The sequence below is a fragment of the Oncorhynchus nerka genome, linkage group LG24, assembly GCF_034236695.1.
Source record: "Oncorhynchus nerka isolate Pitt River linkage group LG24, Oner_Uvic_2.0, whole genome shotgun sequence".
NCBI classification, from domain to species: Eukaryota; Metazoa; Chordata; class Actinopteri; order Salmoniformes; family Salmonidae; genus Oncorhynchus; species Oncorhynchus nerka.
The window spans coordinates 68,250,443-68,275,378 of record NC_088419.1 but is presented as its reverse complement, the minus strand read 5'-3'; the positions used below and the strand labels follow the sequence as shown (position 1 = coordinate 68,275,378).

General features: G+C 47.5%; 2 protein-coding genes across 6 annotated transcripts in view; both read right to left on the bottom strand.

Annotated features, from left to right (window-relative positions):
- Window positions 1–20,257, bottom strand: part of LOC115108744 (protein PRRC2C-like) — a 33,995-nt gene extending 13,738 nt beyond the window's left edge. Inside the window, 17 exon segments of the mRNA XM_065009082.1 lie at window positions 262–410; window positions 1,009–3,816; window positions 4,144–4,345; window positions 4,509–4,797; window positions 4,976–5,094; window positions 5,097–5,150; window positions 5,294–5,984; window positions 6,157–6,310; window positions 6,464–6,551; window positions 6,666–6,793; window positions 6,910–6,989; window positions 12,521–12,855; window positions 13,025–13,275; window positions 13,418–13,534; window positions 13,536–13,590; window positions 14,201–14,370; window positions 19,880–20,257. Of these exon segments, the coding sequence (XP_064865154.1) occupies window positions 262–410; window positions 1,009–3,816; window positions 4,144–4,345; window positions 4,509–4,797; window positions 4,976–5,094; window positions 5,097–5,150; window positions 5,294–5,984; window positions 6,157–6,310; window positions 6,464–6,551; window positions 6,666–6,793; window positions 6,910–6,989; window positions 12,521–12,855; window positions 13,025–13,275; window positions 13,418–13,534; window positions 13,536–13,590; window positions 14,201–14,315 (5,635 nt within the window). The 5' untranslated portion in view covers window positions 14,316–14,370; window positions 19,880–20,257.
- Window positions 20,258–22,739: 2,482 nt separating this feature from the next.
- Window positions 22,740–24,936, bottom strand: part of LOC115108489 (flavin-containing monooxygenase 5-like) — a 30,258-nt gene continuing 28,061 nt past the window's right edge. For all 5 annotated transcript variants that reach the window (XM_029632879.2, XM_029632880.2, XM_029632877.2 and 2 more), the window contains 2 exons: window positions 24,352–24,553; window positions 22,740–24,133 (listed from right to left, as the gene is read on the bottom strand). In XM_029632879.2, coding sequence (XP_029488739.1) covers window positions 23,909–24,133; window positions 24,352–24,553 — 427 coding nt within the window. In that variant the 3' untranslated portion in view covers window positions 22,740–23,908. The remainder of the gene's footprint in view (window positions 24,134–24,351; window positions 24,554–24,936) is intronic.

The window sequence follows — 24,936 nt, the reverse complement described above, 5'->3', positions numbered from 1 at the left end:
TCTTACTGATGCATGCTTCGTTTGGATCGGTTCTCTTACTGATGCATGCTTCGTTTGGATCGGTTCTCTTACTGATGCATGCTTCGTTTGGATCGGTTCTCTTACTGATGCATGCTTCGTTTGGATTAGTCAGGGGGTCCCGCAGACTGATACACTTATACGTTAAAAATTTGAACCGGGGACCGATGAGTATGGGTGAATCGTTACATCCCTACTAGATAGCAGGTGTGTACATTGTGTGTGTGTGCGCATTTGTCTCACTGGCATAGTTGTTTAGGTCAAACTGCAACAGAGCGTTCTCCTTCTCCTTGGGTTTCTGTTTGGTCTCGTCCTTCCTGCGTCCAGCAGGGTCTTTACCCCCAGTACGCACCCCTCCCCCACCCGGGGCTGAGTCTGGGTTAGGGGCCGCTCTGGATGGGAAGAGAGAGACGTGTTAGGGAAAGAGAGATGAGACAAGAGGACAGGCCACTGTACAGAGAAGCAGCAGATTGATAAAAAACTCAAACAAGACGGGCATCCCAATAGTGTAAAAACTTTAGGATCTATAGTGGTCCTCTCTGATAACACAAAATATAGTAGTGTAATAAAGGACATTGCTTTCACATCAGTGAAGGTGAGGAAACAAGGAAAGGAAACCGCTTTAGACTATTGAGATGCAGCCAGAAAGGGAGAGGAAGTGATGTGTACCCAGTGTATTCTCCTCCAGAATGAGGGGCCACAGAGATGTAGCAGACTAAATATATATATATATCTCAACTCCATACCAAAACACACAGCCAGCAACTAGAACAGGATACGAAAGGAGATGAGAAACATTTGTCCTTCAGGAAGAGAGTGCTTCTACAGCTCTTATTCACACACACAAACAAAAATAGAAAAGTACTGGAGTTTGGTTGTTTAATAAGATATTGTTCATTATGTTAACAGTGAAGATATAACATGCAAACAGTCAGTGAACAAGACAAAAGGCCAAACCAAATCATGTTGTGATATTGGTGGATGACTCACCCTCTGCGTCCAGCCTTGCCCCCTCCTCGCCTCTCTCCCTTCCCCCCTGCGTAGCCGCGGCCTGGTTTGGGTCCACTGTTCCCCCAGCGGTTCTGCCTCTCCACCGGACGCTGACTGGAGAAACTCCTCCTGCCTCCGGTGGGCCCGGCTGCCTCGCGTTTGGGTGTCACCCCTCCCTCGGTGGGAGTCCTGCTGGGGGGTGCTGAGCCCTGAGGGGGTAGGGAAGCTGGTGTCGAGGTCTGGGCAGTGCCGCTAGCAGCCTCCCGCGCTCCCCTCCTCTCCTCCCGTTCTCTACGCTCGTTAAAGTCGCTACTCTCCGACGCTGTCTCCCACTCCTCGTTGGCCTGGTCAGAAGAGTTCTGCGTGGACAGGTCAGGTGACTTGGTGCCCACGGCAGAGGTGGTGGGAGGGGTGGCGTCAGGCAGGGCTGGGTCAGAGGTTAGGTCAGCGGCTTTGGGATCCTTATCTACAGGCAGGGTGAAGGGGGCCCCTGGAGCTCTTGAGAGAGTAGGGGACAGGGAGACAGGGCCAGGCACTAAGGCTGGGATGGGGGCAGTGGAGGTGGGTCCAGGTCCTGTGTCTCCTCCAGCTAAGACCGCAGCCTCTCTCTCCTTCAGCTTCCGGAAGCGGGGGGGTTTGTCCTGTCTGGGGGGTCGGGCTGGCCGCGGGCGACGGGGCCTCTCTCTGTCTCTGCTACTCTGGGGCCCCCCCTCCCCAAACTTCTTCCCCTCGGACTGTCGGTCTCTGTCCCCTCGAACGGGCCGTCGGTCAGAGTGATGGTCCCAGTTGTCATAGCGTGATGACGAGGGTTCTGTGTCCTCAGGGCGGAAGGTCTCCATGGGTTTAGAGGGCCACTGGGAGGACGACTCTCTAGTTCCTGGGCGTCTGAGAGGAGCTGACCTAGGACCTCCTCTCTCCCTGGCTCCCCCTCGCCTGCTGTACAGTCCCCCTCTCCCACGCCGTGAAGGATCTCCTCTGGGCAGGAAGCCTGGCTTGGGCCTTCCCTCATCTCCTCCCCTGGGCCCTCCTTTCTCCCCCAGGTGATGGGGTCCGAAGCCAGGTTTGTGTGGTCCGGAGCGGGGCTCTCCTGGTATATCCCTGCGGAGCGGTCGGGGTGGTTTGGCACTGGGCTCACGGTCTGAAGCCCCAGTGTCGCTAGCGGACTCCCGTCCTCCTTCGCTCTCCGAGTCGGTATCGGAACCACGACGCCGTCTGCGTTTGGGCATCACTTCGAAGTCTGAGCTCTCGCTGCGCGTCTCGCTCTCTTCACGGCAGCGGAAGGCAGCAGCGCCACTGACGGCAGGAAAGTCTGAGCGAGAGCGCGGCTCCTGATAAGGGTACTCCCATCGACTACGACCCCGGCCACCTCTACTTCGACCAATATAAGTTCCCCGGAAACTCCGTCCTCGAGAGTAGTACTCCCCTCTGCCTCGGCCTCTAAAACCATCAGCCGGCCAGTCTCGCTCTCTGTCCCTTTCCATCTCTCTCTCCCGGTCTCTTTCCCTCTCCTCACGGCGGTAGGTCCGTGGGGGCAGGTTGGGCTCCTTCGTAGAGGGTAATTTAGGTTCAGGGTTTATGTCATTGGTTGGTAGTTGGTCTGTCTTGTCATCCTGGGAGGCTGGTATCGGGGCATGTATATCTCTGGATCTCTGGAGGCCCTTCCCAGGCTCCTCTGTCTCAGGGGCCTCACTCTTCCCATCCCTCTCCCCTTGGGGTCTGTCCCTGTCCCTCTCCCCTTGGGGTCTGTCCCTGTCCCTGTCCCTCTCCCCTTGGGGTCTGTCCCCGTGGGGTCTGTCCCTCTCCCCGTGGGGTCTGTCCCTCTCCCCGTGGGGTCTGTCCCTCTCCCCGTGGGGTCTGTCCCTCTCCCCGTGGGGTCTGTCCCTCTCTCCGTGGGGTCTGTCCCTCTCTCCGTGGGGTCTGTCCCTCTCTCCGTGGGGTCTGTCCCTCTCCTTCTCTCCGTGGGGTCTGTCCCTCTCCTTCTCTCCGTGGGGTCTGTCCCTCTCCTTCTCTCCGTGGGGTCTGTCCCTCTCCTTCTCTCCGTGGGGTCTGTCCCTCTCCTTCTCTCCGTGGGGTCTGTCCCTGGGGCCCTCAGACACCGCAGCAGCAGCGGAGGCAGCTTTCACTCCTCCTCGCTCCTCTTTCTTGGGTCTCTCCCCCTTTTCTCCTCTCTCACGGTGTCGCTCTCTCTCCTCCCGCTGCTCTCGCTCTTCCTTCATGTCTCTGAGTACAGGTTTCTTAATAGGTCCAGACCTGCGTACCGGCCTCTCTCCCCCTGGTCCATCCCTCCGGCCGGCACCAGACCTCCCTCCCCAGCGCAGCTCAGCCTTCTGCTTGCTGGGGGCCGGCTTCTCGAGCTTGTGGAGGCCGTCAGCTGGAGGGGTGTCCCCGGTCACAGCAGCCTGGGAGAAAGGCTCTTTACTGGCCTTTATATCTTCCCCGCCTGGCCTCTCTTCCGGATCCTGGAGCTCAAGTGTCTTTGTTCCCAGGTGGAGGCTGTCGAACCTGGGCTCATCCAGTTTGAGGGAGTGGCTGGAGCCCTGGGAGATGGTTCTTTGTAGCATGGCCTGTCCCAGAGACTCCACCTCTGCAGTGGGCAGGCTAGGCTCCACTGGCTCAAAGGGAGACCCACCAGGCCCTATTTCTGTTTGCAGGGGTTCTGGAGCCTCCTCTGGGCCTGGGCCGAATCCTGACAGGGGCTTTGTGGGGTCTCTGAAAAGGTCTGATTTGCCACAGGGTTCCAGAGGATTGTGATCCTGGCTGGGGTACATGGCTGGGAGACCCCTTTCCATCTCCAACCCAGAGTCCAGTCTGGGAAAAGGAGAGATGTTTTAATAAAAAAGTGGCTTCCTCTTATGACTATCTACCGTGGAGACAAGAAATGTAAAAAAATATATGTTTTGTTTAACCTTTATTTAACTACGCAAGTCAATTAAGAACAAATTCCTAACTACAATGAAAGCCTAGGAACTGTGGGTTAACTGCCTTGTTCAGGGGCAGAACGACAGACTTTTACCTTGTCAGCTCTGGGTTTCGATCTAGCAACCTTTCGGTTACTGGCCCAACGCTCTCACCACTAGGCTACCTGCCGCCAGGTTAGTGTAATAAGATGCAGCCTGAGTGTTGTCGTCTACTCACCTGCTGTCCTCGTCCTCCCGTCCTTTAGGGGGTGTGACAGAGGGAAGGGGTTCAGATTGGGGGTATGGGTCAGATCCCCATACTATGCGCGGTTCAGAAGGGAGACTGTGGTCCCGTATGGGCCTGGTCAGGTGGTCGAAGGAGTCAGAACTGGAGCTGTCCCCTGGCTCTCTACGAACTATCTGCTTAGGAGGAATCCGCCCTGGAGACGAAGAGAAGGGACAGTCAAAATGTTAGATATATATCTATCTCTCTCTCTAACAATTCATGGCTTTTGTGCCAAACACATACAGGGCAGCAAATCTCACAGAAGACATGCAAACCTAAACAGTCAAAAGAAGCACAGTATGTCAGTATTGTCGTACCAGGTCCAGGGTGCATGTTTGGCATGTCGAGCGGTGGTCTTCCAGACATAATGCGGGGGTCCATATATGACTGCATCATGAGCCAGCGGGGGTCAAAGCCCATGTTAGCCAGGTGCTGCTGATGCTGGTGGTGAGGGGGGCCGACGGGCTGGTACAGAGAGCGGTGATGCTGCTGGGAGGCAGCTACACATCCTCCACCCGCACCTCCTCCTGATGGGGACACAGCCCCACCACCACCACCACCACCACCCCCCTGCTGCTGCTGCTGCCACTGCTGCTTCATCTGCTCCTGCAAGGAGAAAAAAGTAGGAGTTCGATACAGGGATTCTCTTCAAAATAACATGGACAATGTTAAAAAGATCAGGACTCCAGAGATAGAATGTAATGGAATTTGGTAACTGTTTTCTATATCCAATTTCACATCTGAAATTCCTCTTGGAAAAAATTAAGCAACACAAGTCCAATACCTGCTGCCTGAGGAAGCGCGGAGGCAGAGACTTCTGGAACTGTTTCGAGTATCCAGAGGTGAGAGAGGGGCGCATGGCAGCCCCCACCTCTCCCTCAAGGTCCAGGGGGGCCACAGGGCGTCCTCTCCACTGAGGGGGTCCATAAGGGGCAGAGTGAGCGGCACAGGTTCCTCCACTAGAGAGAGAGAGCGAGAGAGACACTGAAATTAAACAATTGAAATAAACAAATAGTGGCTCTTCTTGGAGTGAAAGTGTGGGAGGTAAAGTGGCTGGTTAATTTATGTTGGTGGAAACACAGGGCTCTGCCAGGGGGCTCACCTCTGCTCTCATCGGTGCTGAAGTAGTCTCTGATAGGCATGGGTGTCAGTCTCTCAGTCTGGCTTTCCTCCACCAGAGGGCTCACCTCACTCAGGGGACCCTCTCCGAGCCGAGGCTCTGGGGGTATGGACAATGGTCTCTGGACTGGAGGGCTGGGCTGGCGAGGCACAAACGGACTCTCTTCCTTCGCACTAGGCTCTACTCTCTCCACACGCTCTCTTTCAATCCTTTCCCTCTCCACACTCTCTCTCTCAATCCTTTCCCTCTCCACACTCTCTCGGTCTTGGAGAGGGGCTGATATGTTCGGGGGCTGAGAGGAAGGGGCAGGCTGCGATGGTGCAGGGTGTGAGACAGGGGGAAGAACAGACAAAGGAGGTGCGTCTTCACACACAGCTCCAGTCTCTTCATTGGTTGTCTCGGCAGCAGGGCCGTGCTTGGCATCTGTTGCCGGGTGGAGTTTCTCGTTGAGGCGTTTGAGTTTCTCTGCACAAGCGGTGAGTCTCTGTTCTTCCATCCTCCTCTCCTCCTCTTCTCTCCTCCGCCTGGCTCTTTCTACCGCTTCCGACAGGTCCTGCTTCTTGTGTTTCTGGCGCCAGGCCTCGCACTCCTCCTCACCAGCAGGGGGAGCAATGGTGGGGGGTTTGGCCACGCGAGGGGCTCCGCTGCCCACCGAGCGCCCACCTAGCTGACCCTAGAGAGAGAGAGCGAGTGAAAAAGATGATCTAACACTACTACTTTACCTTAGAACCTCCAAAGCCTAAATGAACTTGTATAGTAAAGCTCTTGATGGCGCATTAGTCCTGGACCCCTCCGTCCAGTCAAACACACCCCAAACAGAGTGAACCAGCCACCCTCAGCCTCACCTGGTGGTCCTGTGGTGGGCCGGTCTTGTACACCCCCTTACTGCCTAGGGAAAGCACCCTGGGGTCCCTTCCATCTACCCATGAGCCTTTGCTGCCCTCCTGGCCGTCTGACGGGCGCTGTGCCCTCATCCGCTCCACTTTACCCATCCACTCCCTGAGTGAGTGAGAGAGAGAGTGCAATGGTTAGGAGTCTTGGTAATGCCTAGGCTAACAGTCTTGAGGTGTACCGAAAACCAATGTTCAAAAAGAGTCTCTCACACCCAGGTAGTGAGGCAGAAAAGGAAGCACCTTCTTCAGTGAGACTCACCAGTTTTCCCCTTTCTCTTTGGCGGCATGGTTCTCCTCGTCGTCACTGAAGTTGAGTTTCTCTGTGTAGTCGACCTCCATCTGAGCTCCTGGAGAACAGATAGGGAAAGCTGAGGGTTACCGTTACATCGAGTTTATGTGAAAAGCCACGAAAACGTAATGAAGGTAAAGAATCATTATGTATAAATACAGATGAGTCTTACCAGCCCAGCCCTCATCAGCCTCTGTGTCCAGGTTGTCAAGCTCTTTAAGCTCTGTGGCGCTGATGATGGAGGGTCTATCTGGGTCCTTGATCCAGGCCTGGGGGGGCCCGTGCTGGGGACGGACCCTCCTGGGGAGCCAACACACAGGAGGGTCAGTACACCGAGGAATGGGTGATGCGAGGTCTACGAAGTTGTGTTGTAATAATGATGAAGTGTGTTGGGATGTAGATGTGGGTGTACTCACCTGGCTCCATCCTGTGGAACAGGGTATCTGATGTTCCCTGGCACTGGAGTAAAGGGCATCCTGGGATACGCATTGAACATCTAGAACAGGACACAGAAACACACAACACCCAGCCATTACTAGGAGAATCCTACTCTGCAAGGTTAAAGAAATGTTTAGCAAACTAGCAACTATTGTCAAGAAAACATCCCGCATCAGGGGATCTTTTTATTCACCTTATTGTTTTCCTACTTCCGGCCCAGTCACAAGCAAAACATCCTTAAATACAAATTCAATGTCAAAACTATTACAGAATTAGAAAGATATGTTAATACTATGTTGAGTAAAATTATAGAAAACATTTAAACATTTTTTATCTATGCTACCGGACTTGAATATGTTCCGGGCATTGGAGGAGTTTACCACCTTAGCCGCAGGCTTCATTAATAAGCGCATCGACAACGTCGTCCCCACAGTGACCGTACGTACATAACCCAACCAGAAGCCATGGATTACAGGCAACATCCACACTGACTTAAAGCTGCCTCTTTCAAGGAGCAGGACAGTAATCAGACATTTATAAGAGATCCCGACTCCAACAAACCATCTAACAGGACCATGATCGAATCCTACTACACCGGCCCTGATACTCGTTGAATGTGGCGGGATTGCAAACTATCACGGATTCCAAAGGGGTAACCAGCCGCGAGCTGCCCAGTGACGCAAGCCTACCAGACGAACTAAACGCCTTCTATGTTCGCTTCGAGGCTAGCAACACTGAAGCATGCATGAGAGCACCAGCTATCTGGGTGACTGTGTGATCAAGCTCTCCTTAGCCGACGGATTACCAGGACGTGTGCTCCGGGCATGTGCTGACCAACTGGTAGGTGTCTTCACTGACATTTTCAACATGTCCCTGATTGAGTCTGTAATACCAACATGCTTCAAGCAGACCACCATAGTCCCTGTGCCCAAGAACACAAAGGCAACCTGCCGAAATGACTACAGACCCGTAGCACAGACTCGTAGCCATGAAGTGCTTTGAAAGGCTGGTAATGGCTCACATCAACACCATTATCCCAGAATCCCTAGACCCACTCCAATTTGCATACCACCCAAACAGATCCACAGATGATGCCATCTCTATTGCACTCCACATTGCCCTTTCCCACCTGGACAAAAGGAACACCTATGTGAGAATGCTGTTCATTGACTACAGCTCAGCATTCAACACCATAGTACCCTCAAAGCTCATCACCAAGCTAAGGAACCTGGGACTGAACACCTCCCTCTGCAACTGGATCCTGGACTTCCTGACAGGTCTCCCCCAGGTGGTGAGGGTAGGGAGCAACACCTGCCACGCTGATCCTCAACACTGGAGCTCCCCAGGGGTGCGTGCTCAGTTCCCTCCTGTACACCCTGTTCACCCACGACTGCATGGCCAGGCACGACTCCAACAACATCATTAAGTTTGCTGACGACACAACAGTGGTAGGCCTGATCACCGACAACGACGAAACAACCTATAGGGAGGAGGTCAGAGACCTGGCCGGGTGGTGCCAGAACAACAACCTATCCCTCAATGTAACCAAGACAAAGGAAATGATTGTGGACTACAGGAAAAGGAGTACCGAGCATGTCCCCATTCTCACCGACGGGGCTGTAGGGGAGCAGGTTGAGAGCTTCAAATCGCTTGGTGTCCACAAACAACAAACTAGAATGGTCCAAACACACCAAGACAGTCGTGAAGAGGGCACGACAAAGCCTATTCCCCCTCAGGAAACTAAAAAGATTTGGCATGGGTCTGGCAAAAGGTTCTACAGCTGCAACATCGAGAGCATCCTGACCGGTTGCATCACTGCCTGGCCTCCGCATCATTGCTCGGCCTCCGACCGCAAGACACTTCCTCTGACACCAGGCGGTGTCAGAGAAAGGCCCTAAAAATTGTCAAAGACCCCAGCCACCCCAGTCATATACTGTTCTCTCTACTACCGCATGGCAAGCGGTACCAGAGTGCCAAGTCTAGGACAGAAAGGCTTTTCAACAGTTTTTACCCCCAAGCCATAAGACTCCTGAACAGGTAACCAAATGGTTACCCGGACTATTTGCATTGTGTGCCCCACCCTCTCTCTTTATCTTATATGCATAGTCACTTTAACTATACATTCATGTACATACTATCCAAATAGGCCCGACCAACCAGTGCTCCCGCACATTGGCTAACCGGGCTATCTGCATTGTGTCCCACCACCCGCCTACCCCTCTTTTTACACTTCTGCTACTCTCTGTTCATCATATATGCATAGTCACTAACGATACCTACATGTACATACTACCTCAATAAGCCTGACTAACATGTGTCTGTATATAGCCTTGCTACTCTGTTTTCAAATGTCTTTTTACGGTTGTTAAATTTCTTTACTTACCTACACACACCTTGTTTTTGGCACCATTGGTTAGAGTCTGTAAGTAAGCATTTCACTGTAAGGTCTACCTACACCTGATGTATTCGGCACACGTGACAAATAAACTTTGACTCCACACTGTCCTTTCCCACCTGAACAAAAGGAACACTTATGTGAGAATGCGGTTCATTGACTACAGCTCAGCGTTCAACAAGCTCATCACTAAGCTGAACATCTCCATCTGGATCCTGAACTTCCTGACAGGCCGGCCCCAGGTGGTGAGGATAGACAACACATCCACCACGCTGACCCTCAACACGGGGGCACCTCAGGGGTGCGTGCTTTATCCCCTCCTGTACTCCCTGTTCACCCACGACTCCAAGACCACCATCAAGTTTGCTGACGACTACACGGTGGTAGGCTTAATCACCGATGAGACAGCTTATAGGGAGGAGGTCAGAGACCTGGCAGTGTGGTGCCAGGACAACCTCTCCCTCAACACCACCAAGACAAAAGAGTTGATCGTGGACTACAGGAAACAGAAGGCCAAGCACGCCCCCAGTGTAGTTATCATAACACATTATTATCTGTGTTATAGCCTAACTAGATAATATGGCTTTAAAGCCCCGTGGAAAGTTACGTAATTTAAATAAAACCAGAGGATGAGGTGAACTTAAGAATACTTGTGAATTTGCGAGGCATGCGAGACAATTAAGACATTGCGAGATGCAGACTACTAAGACATGTGCGTACGGTTCTGCCTGCCCCTCCTCTCTGACGATGGCCTTTCTGCTCGGTCTCTTCACTAGTGATGGGAGTATGTGTTCAGTCTTCAGTCTGTTGCATGTAGAATATCCTAGCTTATTCATGGGATCGATGTCGTATAGTATCTTCGGGACAGTCTTGTGCGCATGGCGTAGGCTACTCTTCGTAGCTGAGGGCGTTTTTGTCTCATAATATGAAATTACAGTAGGCTACCAGTATAGCCTGTATCGATTACTATTTTCAGATAACGGTAGGTGGCCCCTTGAAAACACCTGGGCTACAGCATGTTTGTTTGTCCGTTAGGGTAGGTTCTACTACGTTTATTTTTACTGGATATTTGTGCATGTACTTTTTACCTATTTTTCTCCCCAATATTATGATATCCAATTGGTAGCTACAGTCTTGTTCCATGGTATGGACTCGGGAGAGGCGAGGGTCGTCCTCCGACACACGACCCAGCCAGGCAGCACTTTTGACACCCTGCTCGCTTAACCCGGAAGCCAGCCGTACCAACGTGTCGGAGGAAACACTGTACAACTGGCGACCATGTCAGCGTGCATGTGCCCGGACCACCACAAGGAGTTGCCAGAGCGCAATGGGACAAGGCCCACCGCCTCATGTGTCTCCCGGGCCTCATGTGTCTCCCGGTCGTGGCCAGATACAACACAGAATCGAACCCGGATCCGTAGAGATGATTGCGATGCATTGCCTTAGACCACTGCGCCACTCGGAAAGCCCTACGGCTTTTTAAATGCTGACACGAAACCTTCTCTGGAGATATGAACTACATTTTTCTGGTCTGTAAAGTAATGCCGCTGCTGAAGCAGGACTAACTTCCATCACTAAGCAACCAGAACTGTCAATCCTAGACTGCATGCGCGCAAGATCCCCATTTCCTAAAAAAGTAATTTCAATTTAAGTTAAAAATTGTAACGTACCAAGACATTTAGTCGATAGAAAGCACACCTAAAAAACTGCATAAACACAGCAGCACATCAATCAGCAACGTTTGTTGTGGTCGGGGAAACAATACAGAACTTTATATGCCGGAGCAGAATTCTACTGTCTGAATTCTATTTTTATTGTCTGAAAATGTATCAATTACAGACATGTTACTGTACCGCGTTCTGTGTCTGAAGGGCCACGGTAGATATAAATGAATTACCCGGCCCCGGAGGTCATACATACGTAATAGAACCATTATTCTGCGAATGGACGTGGAATTTTAGCGATAAAAAGGCAGTTTAAATGTCACATCATTAAGAACCCATCATGGTCCAAACACCCAAACACAGTAGTAAAGAGGGCACAACATCGCCTCTTCCCCCTTTTAGGAGGCTGAAAAGACTTGGCATGGACCTTCAGATCCTCACAAGTTCTACTGCTGCACCATTGAGAGCATCTTGACTGCCTGCATCACTGCCTGGTATGGCAACTGCTTGGCATCCGACTAAGGCGCTACAGAGGGTAGTGCGTACGGCCCAGTACATCACTGGGGCCGAGTTCCTTTCCATCCAGGACATCTATACCAGGCGGTGTCATACTGTTCTCTCTGCTACCGCACGGCAAGCGGTACCGAAGCGACAAGGCGTCTGAACAGCTTCTACCACAAAGCCATAAGACTGCTGAACAGTTAATCAAATGGCTCCCCTGACTATTTGCATCGACCCCCTTTAAATATGTACTGACTCTTGCACCAGCTATATGCACACTCCAGTGAGTGTGCACTACCCTCTGTAGCGCCTTAGACACACACACCACATATGCTCACACACACTCAGAGACACACTTCACAATCGTTACATACGCTGCTGCTACTCTTATTTTCTATCCTGATTGCCGAGTCACTTTTACCCTTACATACATGTACATTCTGCCTCAATTACCACGTACCGTACTGCATTTCATGTAGTATAAGCACTGAAGCCAATATTCATTAGCATTCTCATAGGCTTTGACTGGGCGGGTTAGCTAGCTAGGTTTTTGTCACAACAGATTGCAATTATCCAAATGTTATCTACATAAAACATTTTAGCACTGTTTGTCATTGATATTCCTTGTCTAACAACATTGCCATTTCAAGTGTTGATCTTCAACAGAAAAGGGGTAGAGCCTGCATTGATAACGACCATTAGATAGTCTAATATGCTAACTAGCAATACCCACCCAGTCCAAGCTAATGAGAATGCTAACGAACGTCAGCTTTTGACCGCTTATACGAGGTGAAAGAAAAAGTGTAAATCTTTGTTTATCATTTTTCTTCACATATAATTAACATATATTCAAATTGTGTGCACATTATGTTAGTTTTGACAAATGTCCTTAACATTCATCAATGTGTTGCTTGTTTGTGAATGGGCCGTTAAGGAGGAAAACAATCATGTTCGAACAGGAACTGAATCAAGTGGCCAGGCATTATAAATTAATACCAAGTAAAAATCAATAATCAGTCCATTACTTACATAGGGTGGCATCATGCCCCTGAACTGGGCGTGGAACTGGGGAGGCACACCGGCAGGGGCCTGCTGGCCACCATTGAGTTTAGGCTGGGCTGGAACAGAGGGGGGTTGTAGCTTGGGCTGAGAGGAGAGGGGTGCAGGCTTGGCAGACAGGGGCAGCCTCTCCCTGACCTCTATCTTCTCATTAGGGGGCACCCTGCCTCTCTCCTCCACCTCCCCAGGGGGTGAGGGGGTGCTGAGAGCTGCCCCTCCCTCCTCTGGCCCACAGCTGTCCATCTCAGAAGGGCTAGCTGAGGTGTTCAGATTCTTTCCCCCGCCCTCGCGCCAACTACCAACATCTATAGGGGAGCAGAGACAAGACAACACAGGCCAGTCATTTCTATGGTAGGGTAACAATCTTTGGGTCGGTAATTTGGTCCATCAGTTAGCGGGTAGAAGAGTGCAACGCTCATGTTCTAAGGACAGACTGGGGAATGTGTGTGTGGTTATGTGAGTGTGTGTTCGTACTCTGAGGTCGGAGGCTGGGTCCAGGTCCATAAGGCTCCTCCTCCTGCCCCTCTCCTTTCTCCGACTCTCCGGCTGCCTGCAAACTGGGGAACTCCTGGTGGAACTGGCTGCTCACACGAGGGGCTCCTCCATCTAGCTGTGGTGGCGGTGGCTTGCTGTTGGCCCAGGATCTGCTGCACCCTATAGAGGACAAGACCTCTGGGGGTTGGGGGGGCCCTGGGTTAGGCTGGGGTGGGGGGGTATCGGACTGCCTGATACACACAACACAAAGGGGGGGATTGTGGAAAGTAGTTGTTTATTATTAGGGCTCAGAAACAACCTAAAGGCAGAAATAACTATGACCTAGTAACAGTGTACGTAGAGACCCAGTAAGGGACAGCCCTGGTATCTCACCTCTCGTCTCCTCCCTCAGGTCTGGAGGCCCAGCCGCTGCCGTCCTTGGGGACAATGTTAACGTTGGGGTCGTTGCCCTTGTTCTCTGCCTTCAGGCTGGGCAGGTTGGCAGGGGGGCATGCGCCGACTGACAGCAACCTTACCCAAACTCTGGAGCCCATGTCTGGCAGCCACTGGACGAGGGCATGAAACATTGACATTAAGCAAGGAGCAGTTCATAATCACATTTATTACAGGGATGCAAACTGGTGAGGACCCAAAAAGGCAGAAAATGAATTGTGCAGAAACGTGTGACAAGTCAGTGTGATTTTTTTGGGGCCTATTTTTTTTTTTTGAGAAGTCATGTATATAATACACATTTGATTAATCTCAAAACTGTTAACTTCCAAACCACCATAGACAGAAAATTGTGTCCTGGGGTGGGGAGTAGGGTTCTTTGGTCTACGTTTAAGGTTTATCATGACATGACAGTCTCCCCGGACAGGAATACATAGGGGAGAATTTTTATTTATTTTTGTAGCCCAAATTCCATTATCTTGGTTTTGTTTCTCCAGGTTTTGGATTTCCCACGATTTTTAAAAATTCTTCTTCAGATCTACACGATTCACGTGAATGGTCTATTTTCAGATCAAAACTGCAAATATTGCTGGAAAGCAACGAGTTCGCATCCCTGCATTATGGACAAACCCAAACTGGCCTCTAGCCACAAGGAGAGGCAAACATTTTACAATGAGACATTGAAAAGAAAAGAAAATGTGTGCGTGTTGGGAAGCACGAACGTACCTGCAGTTTTCTGGGTCTCCAGAGACTTGCCCTTGTACGTGTTGAAGAGGCTAAGGGTTGCATACTTGGTCTTGCCATCCTTTGCCTTGGTGCTCTGCCCTGACTTCTCTGACATTTCGCTGGAAACTCATTGAGTCTGGTCCTCTGGTCTCACCCCCAGAACCAGCCTCCTGCAATACAAATCAAACTTTATTCAAAAAAGTGCTACACAGAATTTTTAAAAATACATTTGTATTGTAACTTCAGAAAATGTATATAAAATATACAGTGCATTCGGAAAGTATTCAGACGAGTGATGCACCAATATGACATTTTTGGCCGATACTGATATCCGATATTTTCCTTGACAAAAAAAAACGGATACCATCAATCAATATTTAACATTTCAGCAGCCTTAAGCATTCTAGTACAGTTAAATAGTTAAACACACACATGGACGCAGCGGTCTAAGGCACTGCATCTCAGTACAAGAGGCATCACTACAGTCCCTGGTTCAAATCCAGGCTGCATCACATCCAGGCCGTGATTGGTAGTCCCATAGGGCGACGCACAATTGGCCCAGTGTCGTCCGGGTTTGGCCCTCATTGTAAATAAGAATTTGTTGTTAACTTCTTCGATAACGGGGGCGCTCTTTTAATTTTTGGATAAAAAAAACGTTCCCGTTTTAAACAAGATATTTTGTCACGAAAAGATGCTCGACTACGCATATAATTGACAGCTTTGGAAAGAAAACACTGACGTTTCCAAAACTGCAAAGATATTATCTGTAAGTGCCACAGAACTGATGCTACAGGCGAAACCAAAATGAAATTTCAAACAGGAAATGCCCCAGATTTTGGAGGCGCTGTGTTCCAATGTCTCCTTATATGGCTGTGAATGCGCAAGGAATGAGCGTACACTTTCTGTCGTTTCCCCAAGGTGTCTGCAGCATTGTGACGTATTTGTAGGCACATCATTGGAAGATTGACCATAAGAGACTACATTTACCAGGTGCTCGCTTGGTGTCCTCCGTTGCAATTATTGCGTAATCTCCAGCTGCGTGCATTTTTCCATTTGGTTCAGAGGAGAAACCAAACTGCCACAAATGATTTATCATCGAATAGATATGTGAAAAACACCTTGAGGATTGATTCTAAACAACGTTTGCCATGTTTCTGTCGATATTATGGAGTTAATTTGGAAAAAAAGTTTGGCGTTGTAATGACTGAATTTTCGGGGGGTTTTCTTAGCCAAACGTGATGAACAAAACGGAGCGATTTCTCCTACACAAATAATCTTTTTGGAAAAACTTAACATTTGCTATCTAACAGAGTCTCCTCATTGAAAACATCCAAAGTTCTTCAAAGGTAAATGATTTTATTTGAATGCTTTTCTTGTTTTTGTGAAAATGTTGCCTGCTGAATGCTAGGCTTAATGCTATGCTAGCTATCAATACTCTTACACAAATGCTTGTGTAGCTATGGTTGAAAAGCATATTTTGAAAATCTGAGATGACAGTGTTGTTAACAAAAGGCTAAGCTTGTGAGCCAATATTTTTATTTAATTTCATTTGCGATTTTCATGAATAGTTAACGTTGCGTTATGCTAATGAGCTTGAGTTAAATAAAGGTTACACACACAAAATAGTTATTTTGTTGGCATTTACGCATGTCCCCATAACCAGTAAAAACATAATCAAAACCTATTTCTTTCATTTACTTGCTGTGCTGTTCATTTGTTCAGTCGTTTCATTCTCAACCAGGATTTCTATGGAACGCTGTTTGGGTCTTTATGTGTCAAAAAAATATACCATTTAATACTATTTGACTGGTCAAATAAGTTTGTTGACCAATCAGGACCTGAATATGACTGCACGTCACAATTTAACGCGCTCATAGATGTTTTACGTAGTTATTACGCTATTACTCGTATTTCATATGTCACAATGATTCATCGATACGTATGCTATGATGTGTGGTAAAGTTGTCTCGTGCACCTACAGTGCTGGTCATAAAAAAAAGCTATCTAGCTCATGGATGCAAACAATGTTCTTCCCCAAAAACAAAACGACAATCTGTTTCAGTAGCTATAGTTAGTTAGCTAACTATATAGATAGATGTCATCATCAGGTAGCTAAGGGGGAAATGAGCGGGTAGGGGGAGAGAGAAAAAGGGGGGAGGGGAGAGAATGAAGGTAACTCCACAGCTTTTCAGAGTGACGGAATGACTTGACTAGGAGAGACTCTACACCTCTCCATCACAATGGCTTCTCTTCACTCAATGGGGCATGTCGTGTTGCCATGCCGACAGGCCCTAAGAGAGCAGCCTTTGTTGAGCCATGCGGCTGTGCTGCCTAACGGCCGGGAGCCATTCATAATTGATGGAGGAGCGATGTTTGAGCATGGTGGGGGCCAGGGCAGCTAACAGCACAGCAATGAGGCTAACAGTGCTGTTTACCAAACGCTCAATGACTTCTGGTGGGTGGCATCACTCCTACATAATGCTGATGGAAGATGCTCTGATATAAATGAATGGCCAAATGGTAGAGCAGGACCCACTAATTGTTGTTGCAGATCTCTTACATTCAAAATTCAAAAGCTTTCACGATTGCAGTAAAAGTTCAACAACCCGAAATGTAATAGATATTTCCTCAACTCCGGTAGATCCATTGTGTTTTTTAATTTTTCCTCTCTAACCAGGGACTGATTTAGACCTGGGACACCTGTTGGGTGCAATTAAGTATCAAGTATAACAGAAAAACAGCAGGCTCCGGACCTCATAGGGTAACAGTTGAATACCCCTGCTCTAGGCAGTGGGCAAACTGATTGTATGAGCAAAAGAAAAGTCACAAACAGGCACACTGTGCTGACACCCTCCTAGCCACACTAAACTGGCACACGTCTGCTAGCAAAGAACGCAGACCGCCTGGGAGAGGGGAGGCATGAGTGAGCAATAAGCAGAGACACTTCCTCCACAGTGAAGGCCAGCCCCTACGTGTGCCACAGCCACAAGGGAGAGACCCCAGAAAGGGACAGAGTCAATCAAGGACAGAGTGTGAGTCACAAGGACAAAGCAGCCTAAACAGACATTCTGCTCCTCTGATTGTCATAACACCCCCCCATAAACCTGACCAGCCCCCAAGTCATACCTTGCTTAGCCCTCACCTCTATCTGCCAGGTCTCCAGCCATACATAACCCAGCCATGCTCCCAAAGAGGTCATTGCCCAGCCTTGCCCACCTGCTCAACCCAGACACAAACCCTCATCACAGCTTCAGTTTAAATCATGCCCAGTCATCTCTCTCTGCAAACCAGCTCTACCCAATTACTCTAACATATAATATTCTTTGAGATGTTTAAAAAAAATCAAAAGTGACATAACACATATAGCCCTTAGAACTCCAACGATGGCCTTTCGCCTCCAGGGAGAGCGGAGATGAAAAAGAGGCGCAGAAGGCTCAGGAATGGGATGTGACCTCTAGGCAGAAAGTATCCTGATTTGTTCCTTGCCTTCACCAAGTACATTCAGATCTCTGTAAATGAGGGTAAAGAAAACAAGGAAAGGAAACCTTTAGACCAGGGGTGTCATAATCCTTCCATTGAGGGCCTAGGGTCTGCAGGCTTTTGGGTTTTCCTTTCAATTAAAACCTAGACAAGCAGGTGAGTTCTTTATTAATTAGAGACCTAAATTCAACTATCAAGTACAAAGGAAGTGCAAAAAGCCACAGACACGGCCCTCCGAGGAATGAGTTTGACACCTGTGCTTTATGCTGCAGTTAGTTGGTATGAGGTAGACGGCAAACCGGATGTCATTTGTTTTTAATGAGAGCACGAAGGTAAATGCCGTTGAGGCTGGCGGTGAATGTAGTCAGCCGCCATGGTAGACGGGACTTACCACAAGTTAAAATATTTCCACTTTCGTCATAGCGTTTTCTCTCTCCCAGATGTTGATTTGCACTGATTGTTTACCGAAATCACAATAGCAACGCATAATGTCGTCCTGGCTCGCTTTTTCTGTCACCAATTTTCTTACTTTGTCACGCTATGCCGACTGTTATGACGGTTTTTGCATGTCTCGTCTAAACGCAGCATTAGACTATCGAGATGGCCCCCATGGCAGGAAGCTACATACAGACCCAAGATTGTGTGCACTGTGCCACCTGAGGTGGATAGCAGCTGAGTCACCTCTCACAGAGATACAACAGTAGTCAACAGATAGCCATGGAACAGAGGGCCACAACACACCTAGAATGATCTGAAATCCCTAATGGGATTAATCTGCCATTTTGCTTTTATTCATCCTGTTTTCAGATAAGTGGACACGAGCGACAGGAGACGCAGCGAGGAAGCCACTTTAGACTATTGAAATTCAGCCCATAATAAGTTATAGTGAGCTGCAGCCTCTTGGGAGGAGGGAACATCAATATCTTCCAGTCTGTAGGTAGATGGAATTAAATGGTTTCTAAATATTTTCCCAGTCATTGGGGACTAAAGCCTACTGTTTTCTTCCCTAAGTATATACAAAACAGATGGCATTGAATATGGAATCAGCTGGACTATGGACCACTTTTAAGGACTTAACATCAAAGTTTGACTTGCGGGTGAACTATACACTGCCGGCACACAGCAGGGTGGTGTGGCTTTCGGTTGGAACTTGGTACCAGGATCAGTACGAGACTATCCCTCTATTTCCTCACATGTGCTGACTTTTAAAAATCAATATCAATTTAAGTGGATAAATTCACGTTCCTATGAAATGGCGTCATCTGGCCCACTCTGGGAATTCAGAAAGACAGGTAGGTCGATTCACTTTGGACTGTTTCCTAAACCAATCTCCTCTGACACGCTGCACATGCTCACTCATCTCCTCACCACACTCATGACCAGGTCAAATGCCTGTCCATTTGCATACCAGTCACACCAGAGAACACAATAAATACCTGCGTTGTCAGTGATCGGAATCAATGGTAGCAGAGGTAATCAACATGGATTTTGGCTCATATAATTTACTAATGGCCTTGTCCAGAAGACAGAATCACGGTCAACCGGAAATGTTAAAGACCTGTGGACTGTGGTTGCCAACTGTCTGGGTAAATGTATTCCGAGTTGTCTAGAGAGGATGTTTATAGGTTAATATTTTTTTGTGCATTTTTAAAAACTGGGGACACCAACACTGTCACGCCCAAAACACAAAGAAATGTCGATGTAACGTGTTCAAACCTCTAGCAGTGCTTTTTTATTTTAGCAATAGTTCCAAGGCTTGGAGATGGTATTAAAATATCGGCGCAGCTAGCTAACTGGTCAAATTGTAGCCTAACTGGTTCACCACAACGGGCAGGCCGATGGTTTGATGGATCAGATTTAGGTTGAGACATGATGGGTCACATCGGCCCGGCGCCTTTTCTAGCCCAAAACAATCGAACACAAATTAACCATATCAAACATGATTCTAAACTAGTAGAATAATATTTGGCTGCAATCGTTCAGATTTACACGATACTGCAGCATGGTGGGTTAAGTAGTTGAGAAGAGTCAAAGATCAGTTTCAATTCTTAAATCGCAATCATCATCATCACATTCGGCTTTTTCCCAGTGGACGTACAGTGCTAGTTAAGTGGTCAACGTAGCTAGCGTACACCATCACACCTCCTAACCTGCTTTTCACCACGAACTAGCTAGAAAATTCTTGACATGGCGACCAACCTGTCACCGCCGGTCTCTCTTCTTCTAGTATGTCGTCTGGGTTCGGCTTGTTTTGTAGTATCCAAGCCGAGTGTGTGGCCGGCGGATTACAAACACTGGCTAGCTTGCTAACGATAGCTAGTTAGGTAACTAGCGTGGTACAGTAGCTAGCATCCAACCATTTCCTCTCGACTTGCACGGGCCTCAAATCTATTCTGTGCCAACACGGTGCCCTTTCTTCTTTCCCGGAGTCTCCACCGTTGTTTGGACGTTAAGAGGGTCACGATTTGTGTTTCTGTCTTTTTTTTTTGTTGCCCACCCGTTATCTCGTGTGAGACAGTGCTGCTCTCGTTGAGTGCTGCTTGCGCCGCGGCCTGTCTCACAATCAAAGATGGCAGACCGCCAGTCCACGGGTGTCTGACGTCATCACGCACAGAAGACGGCGGCTGCAGAGCGACAGTTTTGGGAGTAGGATGAAGCCAGAGGAAGACGCGAATCGAGAGAATTTACTTTGTACAAAATCTGTTAAAGAGAGAGACGCTCTTTTGTATAGTGGTCTGAGTATCGAATTACGCGACGCTTATTTGATCGAATAGAAGTTTCGTAATGTTGAGCCTGTTACAAATGTACTAATAAGTGGATACACGTGGCATTCCGGCAACTTTGAGAAAAACGAATTATGCCAAGTTCAAAACCGCTGGGAACTCGTTGTAAAATAAGAATTTGGTCTTAACTGACTTGCCTAGTTAAATAATAAAACATACATAGAGCTCCGATTTTCTGACCTGAAGATCACCGACGTCATGATTTGACCTCCTAATTTCTGAGTTTCCACGCATATCTGCCCTCTCATTGGCTAGAATTGTCCTACCTGATCTCGTCTGACTTCAATCGTTGAGGACATGCATTTCTTTTGTTAGAGCGGTCACTCGGCTATCTTGTCAATATAATAGATCATTTTTGATGACGCCACAGGTGAGCAGATAGATTCAGGCTTTTTAATGTCAGTTCAGTTTTGCATTTCCCCTCACAAATAATTAAGGGTAAGGATGGTGTTGTGAGAATAAACAGATTTTAGATCAGTGTTTAAGGGCAACTTCTAGCTGGATCAAATTGTTTGGAGGGCTTGGCTTGGAACCCTACTGTAGCTCAGCTATGCATCATTAGCCCCACAGCTGATAATAACACCCTATGTACAGTTAGGGTGGCTGTTTCTCTAAGACAGACAACCAAAGATTGTTTGCAGTCTGGGGATGAGGCTTGTGGTTTACATTGGGCCCCAGTGGTATAAAGTACTTCAGTAAAAATACTACTTAAGTAGTTTTTTGGGGGTATCTGTATTTGACTATACTATTTATATTCTTGACTACTTTTACTTCACTACATTCCAAAAGAAAGTAATGTACTTTTTACTCCATACATTTTCCCTGATACCAAAAAGTACTCGTTACATTTTGAACGCTTAAGCAGGACAGGAAAATGATTCAATTCACACACTTATCAAGAGAACATCCCTGGTCATCCCTACTGCCTCATTAAACACATGCTTCATTCGTAAATGATGTCTGAATGTGCCTCTGGCTATCCGTAAATTTAAAAAAAACAAGAACATTGTGCAGTCTGGTTTACTTGAGGAATTTGAAATTATTTATACTTTTACTTTTGATACTTAAGTATATTTAAAACCAGATACTTTTCCTCAAGTAGTATTTTACCAGGTGACTCACTTTTACTTGAGTCATTTTCTATGAAGGTATCTTTACTTTTACTCAAGTATGACAATTGGCTACTTTTTCCACCACTTTTGGGTCCTTGCTATTCGGCATCATTGGGATGTCCCAACTGACATGCATTGACGGTGGCATTTTAAATGGTTACGGTAGGGGAGAAGGTTACTGTTTAAGGTAGGGCCGTCCCAAGGATCCCCGAAAGCAATAACTGTTTACATAGTGGGCTGAGAGGCTAAGGCAAATGTCATTCATTTTTTATTTTTGAATCTATTCTACAATAATGTTTCAAATTCATAACTTGTTTTCATCCCATAGTATTACATTAAAATGTTAAGCCCAACAAAGTAAATGTTGTTGGGCTAAAAAACACATACAACATTACAAAGAAATTAAACCTAGAATCCTTAATTGAAACAATAGCAAAGTCAGCACCCTGCTTCAGTTTTGGAAAAAGCTGAGGGATGGGTCCAGAGAAATGTAACCGCTCTCAAATCATAGACAGAGGATGCATAGCCTGAACATCCATGAAATCAAAATTAAAGTTTTAAAAATGTTGAGGCTACACAGTGTGTTTAAATATGCATTGTTTACAAAATGTGAGTAAAATTAGCTTGTATTTTGGGTTCGGATTGGGTACGACATTTGAAGTAAGCGCGAGACATTTCTAAGTTTATTCTTGAATATAATGGGTACATTTTAATTAGTCAAAAATAGGATGTAGCAACTAAGGATTCTAGCTTTAAAGTGCGACTGCCTTTAAAAAGCAACAAATCCCTTTGAAAACAGCCTATGTGACAACAAATTAGCAAGATACAGTTAATCTAGTGTCAAAATTGACTATATAGTGTAAAATAATTTGTCATAAAGTCATCTCATCTAAAACAGAGTTTGGACCATCTGCGCGTCACAACGGGTAAATTAAGTTTGGGTTTTGATTTGATGTCCATTTGCCAACTAACATGGGGTGAACAGCTGTGTGGATTGCTCACTCTCCAATAGCATTGACAGTGAGACAGACCTGCCCAGCAGCTCTAACTTTGCTTACATAAGACAACACATTGCGCATTTTTTTAACTTGAGAAATACTACACCAAACACCTTTAGTTAGACGTACATTTGCGCAACATCCTCGTCAAAAATGTCAAAATGAATTACAGATTTCTTGAGTTATTTATTCTGGGGATTTTGAGGAAGTGAAACAGGCTTCCGCATCTACAGTGTCTCATGGGGGACAAACATAATTAACCAAACGCCCAATCGATCCAGAAATCAACATTTTATCATGAGCATCAGAAGAACACGTGCCAATCGACGTGTTCTCAGTGGCTCTTTAAACATCCAGACACTATGCCTAGCAACTACCTCCTGTCTCCTACCACCCTAGGCACCTGTATAGATCTGAAAGGGATGACAGACAAGGATGGCAAAAATGCCATATTTCCATTCACATACAAATGCATAGAGGCTAGGGGGGGTTGTCTCTGGGCCACACTTTAGTGGTTTATAAGGATGTTCCTGGAGTAGGCACTTAGTGGTGACATTTATCATGGTCACCAGTACATCGTAAGGAGGGAGAAGGTAGAGGTTAGTGTGTGCATACATTTGACTAGATTAGTGAATGACAGACTTGTAACACTCAAAGCCAATCCAAACATGAAGGCAAAAATGTATTACACTACACTCTCCTAAAATCATTTTGCTATTTCGAAAATAAGGTTATAGAACAAAATAAATGATATTATAATATATCTGATCAGTCTAAGGCACTGTGGCATCAAGTAAAATTGAATCCCAACAATTATGAGAACAGGCTGTGGATAATACACTAATATTGCACTATGCATTATTTCCAATTCTGTGCATACATTTTGTGAATTATTGGTTATGAGAGATTCATATTAACATCATTTGTGGTCCCTGATTAGTTGGTAGAGCTCTCATCTTTCACAAAGATGACCTGGCATATTAATTAACAGACAGTAGCTGCCTGCTATTGCATCTCTGTATTTCTGGTTAATAGCTCATCTGGATTATGAGTTTGTTTCAGGTCACTGTCCTGGTGTAACGGAGGTGACCTCCTTGGCTTTAGCTCAGTGGGCTAATGGGCATTAGTCAACCAAACCAGTGTTACAATACCTAGTACTCTGGGACCCTCAGTCCTTAAACATATTTGTTCTATACCACCACTAGTACAGCTGGTTGTGTACTTGTACTGGAATTGAATAAATAGGTGGAATGGCTGAGGGCTAGGCTTTAGCATAGTGGGCTAACATGACTGTGTTCGCCACCCAGTCACAGCCTGGGTTTGATCCCTGGTGGGTTACCACAACACTGGCAGGTATGGTTTGATCTTGTCCTGCCAGGTGGTGGGGTCCAGGGCGATGAGGAGGGATGGGTGGTTGTGTATGTTCCAGTAGTACCCCAGAGCCAGGGCAGCAGCCCCCACGGTTAGGGTCAGGGGTAAGGAACTCTGCTTGGGCTCAGGGATGTCCGAGGGCCTGGTCTTCAGGGCTCCTGCCATCCGATCCCATGTAGTCAGGATGGCCTGGGGGGAAGAGGTAGATGTTTCAGTTTCTCTAATGTCCCAAGTAATACTTAGGCCAGTATCGAAGACAATTAATTTAAATAGGAAGAATTAATACACATTAATAGTTAGTTCTGAATTTCAAGCTCAGCTTTATTTTAGTGATTGTATCGATACCAGAAAACACAACATTATCAGCGGTATATTTTTGTATTAATACACTGTAGGCCCATCCCTACCTGTCGGGCCCCGTCCCACTGTCCCGGCCCTCTCAGACGGTACTGGTACGGGGTGCATGGCCCCAGCAGCACACACAGCCACACACCAGGATCTCGTAGCAACAGCCCTAGGAGGCTGGGACGCACCCCCACCTGGTAAGCTATCTGGTCCATGTAGTCAATGTAATCCACCTGGATGGTGTGTCTCTGGGAGGTCACATACCTGAGACAGGAGAGTTAGGCCCTGCCCAAAAACAACCCATAGGCCCCCCTCTGTGTTTTGCAGATCTGAAGGAGCAGGATATCTAATCAAATCAAATTTTAGATAGACAGCGAGTAGCAGAAGTGTAAAAACAATGTAAATGTTCAGGGTGGCCATTTTGATTAACTTTAACAGTCTTATGGTTTGGGGATATAAGCTGTTGAGGAGCTTTTTGGTCCTAGACTTGGTGTTCCGGTACTGCTTGCCATGCAGTAGCAGACAGAACAAGTGGGTCTAGGGTTTCTGGCATGATGGTGTTGATGTGAGTTATGACCAGCCTTTGAAAGCACTTCATGGCTACCGATGTGAGTGCTGCGGGGCGGTAATCATTTAGGCAGGTTACC